Source organism: Quercus robur, chromosome 7 (genome assembly GCF_932294415.1).
Source record: "Quercus robur chromosome 7, dhQueRobu3.1, whole genome shotgun sequence".
Classification (NCBI taxonomy): Eukaryota; Viridiplantae; Streptophyta; class Magnoliopsida; order Fagales; family Fagaceae; genus Quercus; species Quercus robur.
In genome coordinates this window covers 50447066-50460765 of record NC_065540.1, presented here as the reverse complement: position 1 = coordinate 50460765, position 13700 = coordinate 50447066, and the positions used below count along the sequence as shown (strand labels likewise).

General features: G+C 34.3%; 1 protein-coding gene across 2 annotated transcripts; it reads right to left on the bottom strand.

Moving 5' to 3' along the window:
• Positions 1-2047: 2047 nt before the first annotated feature.
• Positions 2048-6130, bottom strand: LOC126693803 (leucine-rich repeat receptor-like tyrosine-protein kinase PXC3). 2 transcript variants are annotated; one of them, XM_050389942.1, is made up of 3 exons: positions 5149-6130; positions 3037-4935; positions 2048-2881 (listed from the first exon to the last, which is right to left on the bottom strand). In XM_050389942.1, the coding sequence occupies exons 1-3, from the start codon at positions 5369-5371 to the stop codon at positions 2556-2558; spliced, it is 2448 nt and encodes an 815-aa protein (XP_050245899.1). In that variant the 5' UTR covers positions 5372-6130; the 3' UTR covers positions 2048-2555. The 2 variants fall into 2 exon arrangements, with proteins under 2 accessions (XP_050245899.1, XP_050245898.1); XM_050389941.1 differs by having other exon boundaries at positions 3037-6130.
• Positions 6131-13700: the final 7570 nt, after the last annotated feature.

Below are 13700 nucleotides of genomic sequence, written 5' to 3'. Positions count from 1 at the left end.
TTGAGGGGGAGACTACACAGTTTGAGGGGGAGCAGAACATATATTGGTTTATTTTTGGTGGTTTAGCAGTTTATGTTTGTTTTAAACTTTATTAGTTTTTACAACTCTTGGTTATTTACATTGCTTTCTTTTAAAGCATTAAGTACTTTGGTTTAATTTCAGTTTAATATTCAGTACTTTGTTTATATCATTGCTTTGTAGCAATTTTAGTACTTTTAGATGTTGATTAAACTATCTTCAGTACCACACACTTACACCTTTGTTGGATCTTGTATCCTTGATGCAAATACTTCTTATATTTCGTATTGGTTGTGTGTTGGACATGCAATGGATTCTTTGTTTTACTCTTAATTGCATTACGTGTCTGGATAATCATTTACTAGCTAAATCACCATTGTAGTCATTCTTTAATGACTGACCCTATTTGATCAAGATATGCTTAATTGTTATATAGTGTTTATTACCTTAATCACACTTTACTTGCTTATATACGTACCGTGTATTCAACTTGTCATAAGCTTAATGAAAGTTCTGTTTGTGTGTGAGTGTTTCAAGTTACAGGTATATACATGCAAGTGCTTTACAACTTCTAGATTAGGTGTGAGTGAGTTTTGCCACTATTTCCAAACTCACGTTTAAGTCTAAAGTCTGTTTTAGGGATTTTGTCACGGAATAGCCAAAAGGGGAGATTGTAAAGTTGTGATTTACAATTATTTTGTGTTGGCTTTTATTCCATGCCAAATTTGATTGTAATTTTATTCAATCTTATGTACCATGTATTTTATGTGGAATTTCTTTGTAAGAGTTGTGTGTGAGAGAGAGCGTGAAGACTCAAGGCAAAGTGAAGAGCAAGAAGTTTTCGAGGGTAGCTCGTAAGAAGCCTTCTTACGTAGTGAAGCATGTGCCCTGCACATGACTGGAATGCGAAGAGTCATGACAGATGGTGACAGCTGGTTTTCATGAGTGTCTCGCGGATAAGGCCTTCCCGCGAAATACCCGCGAAACATTCTGTTTTGCCAATTTGTCATATTTGATACACCAGGTCTCTACACACACGATTTATCCCCATATTACCCACATTCTGAGAGGAGTACTTTTTAGAGGGAAAACCCTAGCCACTATCCTTGAAAGTGAGAGATTGTTATACCCACAATTCTTTACACAATCCATTGTGATTTTCCTTAACTCCTACCTCTTCATTTTCAAATCCTTGAAAGGTTGATAGCCCAAACACTTACCACACCCATTCTGAGTGTCAAGTGAGGTTTTGGTGCTGCTGGGAAGCATTGGAAGAAGCCAAGCTTTGGCGGATGCAATCGAGCATATTGTGGGATTCGGAAAGCTAGACAAGACACAATTCTGAGAAGTCTTGTTGAAGTATGAGCTTGGAGGGCTTAGATGCATTGGATAGATTAGGCTTGGAGGGTCTCTTGCTACTCGTGTATCCCAACTTATTGTCTAGTAGATCAATTTACTGCTTGGAGGGCGGTGGAGAGATTTTATGCCGAGTACTTCGGTTTCCTCTTCAATAACACATCGGCATGTTATCTTGTATTTGCATTCTTCTTCCCTACTCTTTTAGCTTTCATCTTACTGTTGTGATTTGTTGAATATGGTTTAGAGTAGTTTTATTGTTTGTATGCTCGCATTTACTCTATTCCGCACATAGTTTAAGTTAGAGTAAAATCAACCGAGCCATAACCTTTAATTTGGGGGTCTAAATAGCTCGTGTTTTAATACATAATCAAGCATTCACACTTGTTCCTATAATTGAGCACAAAGCTGTAATTTCACTCATATGTAATTGATTGGTTCTTCAAATTTCATAGATAATTGTCTCAACTCAAATGCCTCGGATGTAGTTTACCAAGACCCAAGAAGATAACCAACCGGTGCATAATACCCTAACATGAATCAAAGCTAGAATCCTGTGCTCAGACGCAAAGCTCCATATGATCAAAAGAAGAACTTCAGATTGCGCAAGTACACTCATTTGGTTTTGCAATAACAAGGGGAAATCATATTATGTAAAATGGAGAATCCAACATATGTAGAGACCTGGGCAGAATACAATTCATTTGAAGGTAAGAAAAATAGTACATGTATATGCGTAGTTCACAAGCAGATTGTTACGGACTATGGACATGCTTCTAATTTGCCACATACAACTTCTGAAATAACTTCATTACTTTCAATTGTGAGCCTATAGTATGACAAAAGCTCGATAGAGTAGTCCTTTTCTCTTTTGAGGACTCCCCTTGCATTAAGTCTTACTACCTAATTTTGCTTCCAACTCAAAACAGATTACAATATGTGATTTCTCATAAAACCCTTTTTTTTGGTACAGAACAAGTGGGCAGATCTTTCTAGTCTACAACACTAACCAGCCTGAACCAATGTGTAAGGACATGAGATGCATGCCACCTTCTATGTGGAATTCAGAAATCGAGCTTAAACATTTAAAATATGACTCCCATTCTTTCATGATAATGAGGATTTCGCAATTTCCAGAGTACTATTGATTCACAGCATAAAACTCGTATGAAAATCATCCGTCACTTCTGCCTTATTTCTTGAAGCATTTCCACTACCTTTTTCATTTTTGGTCGTTTGGCTGGTGTACTGTCAGTGCAGAGTAATGCAACCTTCAGAGCTGCAAGCATTTCCTTCCTCCAACCAAAGGAAACTGTACTAAGTTTCGCATCAAGTATCTGCTCTGGGGTTTCCCCTCTTGCTGGAGCACTATGAACCCACTTCACCAAGTCTACCCCTTCACCAAAAGCCTCATCAACTGGCAGTCGGGTAGTAAGGATCTCAAGCAAAACTACACCATAGCTGTAGACATTTCCTGGTGCTGTAACTTGCATTGTATATGCATATTCTGAAGGCAAAAACACACACAAAAAAATAAGGGTCAAAATGAGAGAAGGGAGCAGGTGGTGTAACAATTTCATAGAAGCAAGACTACAGTATTTATACATGAGCTATCAATTGTAGAATGACTGAAGTTTGACTGCTAACTGCCATAAGAAATACCTGGTGGAATATAGCCAAATGAGCCTGCAACTGCACTAATACTTGCGGTGCCTCTGCATGGATCTAAAAGCTTTGATATCTCAATCTCCCCCACCAAAGGCTTGAAGTCAGCATCCAAAAGAACATTACCAGAAGATATGTCGAGATGGATAATTGCGACATGATGAAGGAAAGCTAACCCTTCTGCCACTCCAACAGCAATGGAGAGTCGTGTAGGCCAGTCAGGTTGATATTCAGGTTGCTTGCTAGATTCATGAAGAAGCTGGGCTAGTGTCCCATTGGGTAAGTAATGATGTAGTAAAAGGGCAACATCTTCATAGATAACAAATCCAATGGGTCGCATTAGATTATCGTGACAAAGTTTGCTCAGCCTTTCAAGCTCTCTAATCATCTTGTTCTGGTGATGAATTATAGTCCGATCCATGGATTTCAGTCTCTTAACTGATAGAATCAGCCCAGAAGGCATAACTGCCTTGTAAACTGTGCTGAAAGTCCCACTTATGAGTTTATTTGCGTCCTTCAACGTCGCTTTCACAACTGCATCAAGATCTACTGCTTGCCTGAGATTCTCAACAAACACATTGCCTGCTATTATCGCTGGTCGATTGTTGGTTCCATCATCTTCAATCCCTGCAGCTTTGGCTGCTTTTTCTTGTCTCTCTCTTATCATAAACAGCAGAACAACCACAGTTACAGATAAAAAAACTGCCAAACCAGAACCAATAACAGCTAGTATGATCTTGTAAGAAACCTTGTGATGGTAATTCTCATGGCCAGAATCACTAGAGGTTCCACATGCAGAGCTCAATGGCTCTCCACAGAGCCCTTTGTTACGTAAAAAGCTTGAATTTGGACTCTTTTGGAATGGTACAAAGTTGGGTATTGGGCCAGTGAGCAGATTATTAGAGAAATTAACCTCTATCAGGCTCAACATGCCCTTGAGTGCAGATGGGATATTGCCAGAGAGCCGATTATTAGAGACATCCAGAGAAACCAGCTTGTCTAGTTTCCCTAACTCAATGGGCAGTGGACCATGGAGATGATTGAAGCTCAAATTTAACGCAATCTGTAAGTTTTTTATACGACCAATCTCAGGAGGGATCGTTCCAGTTAAGTAGTTACTGCCCATTTCCAACTCAAGCAGTTTCACACAGTTTCCAATTTCATGAGGTATCTCCCCTTGTATAGAATTCTGACCCAAAATCAAGTACTGCAATCTTGTCATGTTGCAGATTTCATTTGGTATAGTGCCATTAAATCTATTATTGCTCAGATCAAGCTTGTTAAGACTCCTGCACCCAAGAATTGATTTTGGGATATCCCCAAACAAACTGTTGCCAGAGAGAATCAATTCCTGCAGATTCATGAGCTGTCCAAGTTCCAGAGGAATAGGACCAGTAAACCCATTAGAGGCCAAATTTAGGAGGGTGAGATTAGAGCATCGACCAAACTCCGGGACAACCTCACCAGAGAGCTTGTTGTTATCTGCTTCAAAGTATGTAAGGCTACTAATATTTCCAATTGCCTTTGGAATGATGCCTACAAGATCATTGTTGCCTATTCGGATACTAGAAAGGCCTTTGCAGTTCCCAATTTCATCAGGAAGATCACCACTCAATCCATTCAGGGTCAGAATCAGAACTAGCAGCTTTCCTGAAGCAAAAATGCTCTTAGGTATCGAGCCTTCGAGGTGGTTGGAATGCAGATTCAGCAATTCAAGCTCAGAAACTGAGCCCAGATTATCTGGAATTTTACCCACTAAAGCATTCTCATAGGCTGTGAAAACTCTCAGGTGAGTCAAATTTCCCACCCAAAATGGGATGGAGCCACTCAATTTATTACTAGAAATTTGAAAAGCCTGTAACTTTTCTAGTCTCTGGAGCTCATCTGGTATTTCTCCTACAAGAAAGTTACTGGAGAGGTTCAATGTTTTAAGGTTTGTGAGACTAGCCAATTCTATAGGAATGGAGCCCTCAAACTTATTGGATGACAAATCAAGAAATTCAAGGTCAGATAAATTTCCAAAAGCTGAAGGAATCGACCCATCAAAATCATTATAAGAAAGGTCAAGCCACTTCAAAGCTTTGAGCTCAGAAATCAGAGTCACATTACCTCGGAGTTGAAGGCGAGAAAGATCGAGCCTTTCCACCGTTGAATGGTTCCAACTGCAATAAATGCGGGTCCAAGTGCAGTAATCTGAGCTGTTGACTCCCCAACCAGGTACTACAAGCTCTTTGTTAATAGCCAACAATGTAGTTTGATCACCGAGCTCAGCACCCACTAGCTCTGACACAAACCCAACTAGCAGAAGAGAGAAGAAGCACAAAATTGCCATTAGAATACCACTTCTCTTTACAATTACTTGCTTCTTTCTCAAAAATTTCCCTTTCTTGGTGTTTGCATCACCCACTTCAGTGGACAATCAGAGCTCCTGGCGAGAACCATAGAAGGCATTCACCAAGAAAAGAAAAATAAAATAATACCCAGAAATCCAATACCCAAGTCACTTGTAAAGAAAACCCATTTGAGATTCCCGTGAATTGCAGAGCACACCGATTCCTTAGTTTCAGGGGGGGCAAGTGTACCAACCAATCGGGATTTAGGACCAAAACTCAAAGACCCATATATGTTTAATGTTTTTGACAAAGAGCTTCAAAGAACAAAAAAAAAGAGGGCTTAGAAACAAACAACTAAAAAACAAAAGAGCTACAAAAGGACTTGCATTATTTACGGAACATTTGTTGAGCCTAGCATGGAATGGCAATCCTATTATCAAAAAGAGAACATGGTTTGCACTCTGCAGAGCCAAGCAAAGAAAATGACTGAAGAGAGGTAAGGCTGCTCTGCCTCTGCTGCCAATGAAAGTAAAGAAATGACTGAGAGAGGAAAAGAGTACTGAGTACGTATCGGTACAGGTTTCACGGACCAGGAGTTTTTATCTTTCTCAGGAACACAGAGAGAGAGAGAGAGAGAGAGAGAGAGAGAGAGATTTGTGGGTCTGTGACTGTGAGAACAGGTTAGAAAGGAAATTCTGCTCACGTAGGCTTTCACGAGAACTGAGCAGACATGAGTGAATGAATTTAAGGCTACATAAATCATAATAAACACTCACTCACTGCAACTATCAATATATCATTCATGGGATACCAAATCTAAAGGGTAATATTTTACTCTCAACTCTCAAGCTCACTTTCAACCAAACCAACAACCATTTTTCACTGCTCTTTTTTTACCATTTTATATATATATATATATATGGTTACTTACATGTCATTGATGCTTAATAAAAGTGATGTTAATGATAGACAAAATAATGCTACTATAATTATAATATGTCATGTTAACAATTGCAATAAGTATTGTGTTTCTATCCTGATGAATTTTTCACTAAAACTGAAAGAATATTATAAAAGAGAATGTCACTTTTTTTTTATACATCAAGTCATCAATAGTTAAAAGTTGGAGGTTTTAACTCTGTCGAAAACACAAAAATATGACATTTGAGCTATAAGATTTTTTGGCAAAGGAGAACATTGCTTGGAACTTCCCTTCGCAATGCAAACACAAATAATCCATCACTTGGAACACAACCTTGCTTTGATACGACACAAACTTGTAGGCAAACAAACCCATTCCAATTTTTCACATCAAGCAGAGGAGGCAAGAACACGTGGCGATGCTTATGATTGTGGTGGTATTGAATCCAGTTTTGAATGTGGAGCAATAGAGACCAACGTTTTTATCTGGTGCGGGAGATATGTGATTGTTTGATTACTATAATAGTGTAAGATGCATCTAGTTTCAACTTTGCCGTGTACACAACTTTTTTTTATAATTCATTGAGATAATAAGTTGTGAATGTGATGAACAATCATGTAAGGCTATTTTTATTTTCCAACACTCACAACCTATTACTTTAACACAAGAAGTGAAAAAATTTATGAATTATCCCAAGACTTGTTCATTTGGTTTAATGTGAAGTGTAATTTTTTAGTTGGATTTCAATTGCTTAGATGATTAATATACATGTATTATTTTTATTGGGCTACGTAATAAACATTATATGGATTACATATTCGCCAAATACACGTGGCCCTAAGCTTTACTCTTTTCAAGCATTCAAAGATGGCCTCTAGTCAAAGCTTAGTTTAATTTTCTTGAAAACTGTCAAAAACAAAACAAAACATTACTTCAAAAAACTTATTTCAATCTTATCCACACCCAAAAAAAAAAAAAAAGAACTTATTTCAATAGTTCAAAACTAATGAAGTTGATTTAGTTTCTTGAAAAATGAAATTTAAAAACAAAAACAAAAACAAAAAAACTTTGTTTCGATGAGCAAAATTTAACATACATAAGAAAACCTTATTTCAAAAGTTCAACAAAAATTAAATTCCAAGTCTTTCAATCGAGAAAAATGAAGAACAGTGTGCTTTGGAATGTTAAAAGTAGCAGAATAAAGATTAGGGTGAGATATGGGGCAGGTTTTCCTTGGTCACTCAAGAATCACTATTTAAAAGAATCAATTTTGCCAAACCCAAGAGTCAAGACCAAGAGACTGTACGAGGATTTTTGTAGATTTGAGAAGGAAACAAATTTGTCCAGACTCCATACACGAACCTAGGATTCCTTCCTTCTGGGCTATGCTATCATATGTTAATGAACATTTCAGCCTTTTAAATTCCACTTTTCAAAACATCCTCTGACAAATTAGACAGAAATTTTGATTTAGACCGATAATTTTTTTGTTGAGTAAATTTGAAAGAGATGAGTAAATCAAGTCTATCAAATATACTTCTAAACTCATCTCATGTAATTCTAATATGTGCGCGCGCGCGCACATATATATATATATATATATATATATATATAGTCAAAACACTAAGGAAATCCAATTATATTTCAATTGGATTCTCAATTTTGCTCCATGTAGTTCATCCAATTTTTAATTTTTGTCCTAAATGAATTATTGAGTATAAAAATCGAATAGTTCAAATCCAATTAGATTTTAAATTAATTAGATTTCAAATTAAGTCTAATTTTGCGTCATATATCTATCTTTTTTTTTTTTTCTTTTTTTTTTATGTAAGTGAATTATTGGGTGCAAAACCAAAAAATCTAAATCCAATTAAATTCTAAATCATATCATAAGAAACTGTTACATATTTTAGAAATATATGGTTTAAAAAAGATGTAAGCTAATATCATATATAATTTGAACATCTTCTTAAAAAAATGTATAATTTGAACCGTATAATTGTGATTATTTTTAATTGTATCCGTGCATATGTACGAGATTATATACTAGTTTTAATGAAAGATAACAACAATCTTGAGAAAATGCTTGCAGGTAGATAATGTGTATTTGAAATTCTCCCAACCTTAGGTATTTTATGAAACTAAATATGTTTGTTTACTTCGTTAATATGTGTTATTTACAGTCCTAATGAAACAAATGTCATAAGTAAATAAAAATTTTGTGTTTATAAATTTTTTTTAAAAAGAAAAAAACGGATATGCTAATGCTAGCCAATGTAAAGTTTTATTTATTTATTATTTTGGTTTTTTTTCCTTCCTTCTTCTACTTTATCCCATTCAGGGGGTCCCTACTGCCTGGACCAATTAAATGGTCATAGTCAGCCAAACAACAGAATGATTAATTAAATCCTTAGATGACAATTCTTGTATTTCAAAAAATGAAAAGAAAAAAAAGATGACAATTGTTGCAAATCACTCTTTGTAGGTCGCATAAGTCGAGTTCACCTTGCCAGTATGCCAATGTCACTCCTAAGAAAACACATTTTAGAAACCATGCTGCCATAAAAAATGAAAGAGAGAATAAGAGGATGTGGTTCATTAAAAATAAAAAGTTCTATCACTTCTATATATATAATAATGCGAAAATAGGATGTGATTCACAAACTCTCACAATCCTCCTTCATTCTTGAGGCTTATCAATCACATGGTAAGATTGATAAATAAGATATAAAAATATAAAGGCTACGAAGGATAAAAAGATAGTGTTAAAGATCATACTTTTCAGCAGTGGAATAATAGAAGAAAGGGACAATACAGTTTACATTAAGGGAAAAAAAATAATAATAAAAACGAAAGCAAAATTTAAATTAAAAATAAAAATAAATAAGAAGAAGAAGAAGGGAAGCTTCTAGTAGGTAAAATTTATGTGCAAAGTTACTAGCACAAAAAATAATTAGAATCTCTTGTTTACCTATAAATATATGTGTGTGGCTTTTCTTTTCCTAATGTATATTTTCAGGTCATATAAATGTTCTTTATTGAGAACAAATTTCTCATAAGCAAAATAAGGAACATGCCTTGCTTCTTCTTCTTTTTTTTTGGGTTAAATTTAAATTCTTTGAGTTTGAAATTATTTTTAGTAAATCGATCTATCAACTTTCAAAACTTGCAATTTACACCATCTACTATTATGAGAAATTATAGAGTCATCTGGTAAACCACGTCACTTGTCCACCATTCCACTAAAAAACTTCCACTTGTTTAAAATTGCTGAATTAGTAATTAATTTTTGTTTAAAAAATTTTTCTAACTAACAATTTTAAACAGGTGAAAGTTTTTTAGTGGAATGGTGGATGATGGGATGCTACGTGCACATTGATGGTGTTGTAATAGTCGAAACTTGAGAGTATAGAACATAAAAGTTTTCATAGTTAAGCAACCAATGTAGAAAAAATTTCAAACTTAAATCATGATGTAATTAGGTTTTTTTTTTATTTATTTAACTTTTAAAATTTTGCTTTTTTTGCTCCTACTCAAAGAGGTAGCCAGAGTTTTTTCGCATAGAGATGAACCCACCAAGATGAATGATTGATCGATTATCGACCAATTAGGGGGAATTAGTAAGACAATCATCATATGGCAACGATCAAAACAACAAATTTGTGTATAATCTTTTTTTCATTTACTGTCATTTTATTATTATTTTAAGAAAATAAATGAAAATAGGAAAAAAAAATCTTTTTTTTTGGTTCTGGAAAAAAAAAATCTTGGGACTTGTTGTAAATGGCATTCTTCATCTAAAAGACAATGAGGTAGATATTTCTCAATTAGTAGACTTGGCAAAATTGGACACAGACCCAATAACCCGCTTGAAGTTGAACAAAAAATTAGGGTATGGGTCATAATAATAGCAACCCGTTTTGGTTGTGTAGTATTTTACCCAATCTCAACCGGATCAAGCTATACCCAACCCACTCATCAAGCCCTTATTATAACATTTTTAAATTAATTTTTTTTATCGATTAACTTTCCATATATGTTTGTATACTAAAGTTATAATAAATTTTCTATACTGCAAATTAATATACTAATTACATTATTCATCAACTTGTCAAACAATTCTCAAATTCAAATGATTTCACAGTTCTACTAATATTGAGTAGTTTTTAAATAAGTTCATTATAGAAATTATTTTCTAATTATTTACTTTAAAGCTGTAAACATTGAATGAGTTCTGATTAGTTTTTTTTTCTTCTTTCTTTTAACTCTTTTTTGCTTAGTTGTTTATATACGTTAAGTTATGATTTTTCACATAACATTTATGTACTTTATTTCATGACAAAAAGTGTTTTAATTACATTAATTTATTTTCTTATATTTTGTGGGATTTAATTATAATGGGTTTAGTCTTAAGTGGTGAATTTTGCTCAAGAAATTGATCTCGCGACTTGGCTCGGGAATGGTGTAACCCGTGAAGGTCACATTAAGAGCACATGCTGGAAGTTGAAAGTTAGTATGTTTCGCGACTCATCTCGTGACTTGGTCAACCTGCGAGATGCATTGACTAGCTGGATTTTAAGTGTGACCTTTCCTCTTCTTTACCCACACTATATATACTTTCGTTACCCACAAAATTTTAAGGAGGCTATTCAGAAGAAAACCCTAGAAAGAGGTTTCTACAACACCCACCTTGTTAGAGAGAGCTACTCATCCTCAAAAGAGAAATCCTTGTAGTCTCTTCTCCTCCCCTCTCCCATTGTTATATCTTGTGAGTAGATTTGTACCCAAACACAACCCACACCTATTTAGTGTGTAAAAAGTGTTTTGGAGCTTAGGAAGTATTGGGTATTTGCCAAAATAAGCCGGTGAGGCTTGGTAGATGCATTCGGGTAGTATTACAAGATTCAGATAACTAGTAAAGACAATATTTCGAGAAGTCCGTTGGTAGTTGGAAATTGGAGGGCTCAAATACTTTGGATAGATTAGGTTTGGAAGGTCTTTTTGGTATCCTTGTACTCCAACTTATTCACTAGTGGATCATTTCGACTTAGAGGGCCGCAGAGAGTCTTTTCGTCGAGTTCTTCAGTTTTCTCTTCGATAATACATCATTGTGTTATCTTGGGTTTGCTATTCTTTTACTCACTGCCCTTTCTATTTTAGCATTGCAATTATTTGTTCATCAATGCAATTGTTGAATGTTTCAATCGATTAATTTGCTAATCACGTATATTCCGCATTAAGTGTGTTTAGATTAAAATTAATCAAGCTATAATTAAAATTGGAGGTCTAAACAAGCTCTAGTTCTTTTATAATATCGAGCTTTCAAAATACATCATTTTAAAAACCTTAATATTTTTTAGGGCAAATTACAACTTACCTACCTATAGTTTAACCGAAATTTAAGTTGCTTACTTATAGTTTAAAATTTGAAACTTTAGCCATTTGAGGTTTGACTGAAACTTAAATTGTCTACATGTGGTTTGAAATCTCATTATGCAAGTGTTTCATTGGACTATTTTTTTTTTTATTTGATCTTGTATTTTTTATGTTTTTTTTTGTGTTTTTGGAAGAGAGATATAAAAGTGGAGCAAAATTATATATTTAACCATATTTTTAACAAAAGTGGGTTATGGAACTCTAACTGGTCAAATCTCAAGCGGGTAAAATATCAAATTTCAAACCACAAGTGAGCAACTTAAATTTTGGCCAAATTATAGGTAGATTTTTTTTTTTTTTTTTGAGAATGAAGACTATGAATATCATTAAAATTAGCCATAGTTGGCTAACAATATAGAATGGAGGGGTGTAAGAACATCCTTCATCCACACCTTAAAACCTATGACATGTCTTGCATGTTTTGCTAGGTTATGAGCAACAGCATTACCAATTCTATGGATAAATGAGTTATAATTGGCCATATTTTTTTTAAGTACAACTATAATTTTACCAACTTTCAACAAATAAACTTTTAGCAAAAAGCTAATTAAATATAACACACTTAGATTATTGGTGATTTTTAGATTATTTCATTTTCATGTCTAATGTGTATATGCGTTTAATTTCTTCGTTTGTGGAATTAATTATTACCATTTTTTTTTTTTTTTTTTTTTTTTGCAAAATGGATTGTCTTGAAAAATTTAAATTTATAGAGTTCTAAAAAGTTGCAAATGAGTTTAATGATAAAGTTTAATATGTCTGTTGCTCCTTGAAGTCCATACCATGCATAAGAAAACAAATTAAAATGAATTATTTTTCCATACATATTGATATTGATGTGGTGGCGTGGGAGTGGGACCCTGGCAAAGGGCATCTCACAGACAAGTAGGGACAAGACATGTCTGTATGACAGTAGGCCTGGCTGACCACCACTATTATATGTCATCATATAAGATAAAAGGGTCACAACATTAACAACATCAATATTAAACATTGCTAGGCCTCCCGCCTCCTCAAAAAATAAAAATAAAAATCTTTCGGCTACATTAACTTTAAGTAAAAGACAGCATCATCATAATGTATGCCCTAGCTACCACCTTTTGCTCATGACTATGGTAAATGCACTACAACACCCTTTTTTTTTTTTCCAATTGTCAAAAACAATACCTTTAAACCTTTTTATTAACCCGCTTTTAAAATATAATGTATTTGTTATTAATGAATCAATTATGTTACTTTCAACGTAATGACAACTTTAAATCAAATTTAACAACAAGCCAAACGTAGATCAAGCCGGGAATTGTGCATGAATCAAGGACTTTGTACTACATGCAATCCAACATGGCACCACTTTACCAAAGACAAGGGTTCTTTTTTTTAGAAGAAAGACAAGGGTTCTAAATTCTAATGATTTTCTATCACTTTTTTTAAATTAAAAAAAAAATATTGTAAGCATTTTCTTTGTTTTATGCTTTTTCATTTTCTACTTTTTCCTCGGCTTCCAAGTAAACAAACTGCAATCTTTACCTTGTGACTTGAAAACATATGCAAATGTTTTTGCTAAACTTTTTAAGAAAAAGCTTTCTTTCAAATTGTCAAGGGTCATGTTATATATAGTGGACGTTTGGATCCATGTCCTGCGCCTACATTTTCAGCAAACCCGCGTTTTCTCCTTTTTTCCTTTTTTTTTTTAAGATCAGCGCCTATGTCACTGTTCATTGTCCATGAACAATGATTTTAGGCTTATGAACAGTAAAAAATAGAGTGAACAGTAATTTTTCACACATTAAAAAATTATTTTGCTACAGTGTTTTCAGTTTCAGCAAAAATAAGTTGTATCCAAACGGACCCATAATTAATGAGATTTTTGTTGTTTAATTATATAGCACTACTTGTCAATATGCTTGTGTTTTATTGACATCAACTCTATCACGAAAACCTAAACTTGGATCTATCATCCACCATTTGTT

Coding starts and splice junctions, on each gene's coding strand:
- LOC126693803 (XM_050389941.1), bottom strand. CDS start 5,371: ATGGCAATTTTGTGCTTCTTCTCTCTTCTGCTAGTTGGGTTTGTGTCA. Junction 2,882..3,036: donor ATTTGGCTATATTCCACCAG/GTATTTCTTATG, acceptor TTTTGCCTTCAG/AATATGCATATACAATGCAA.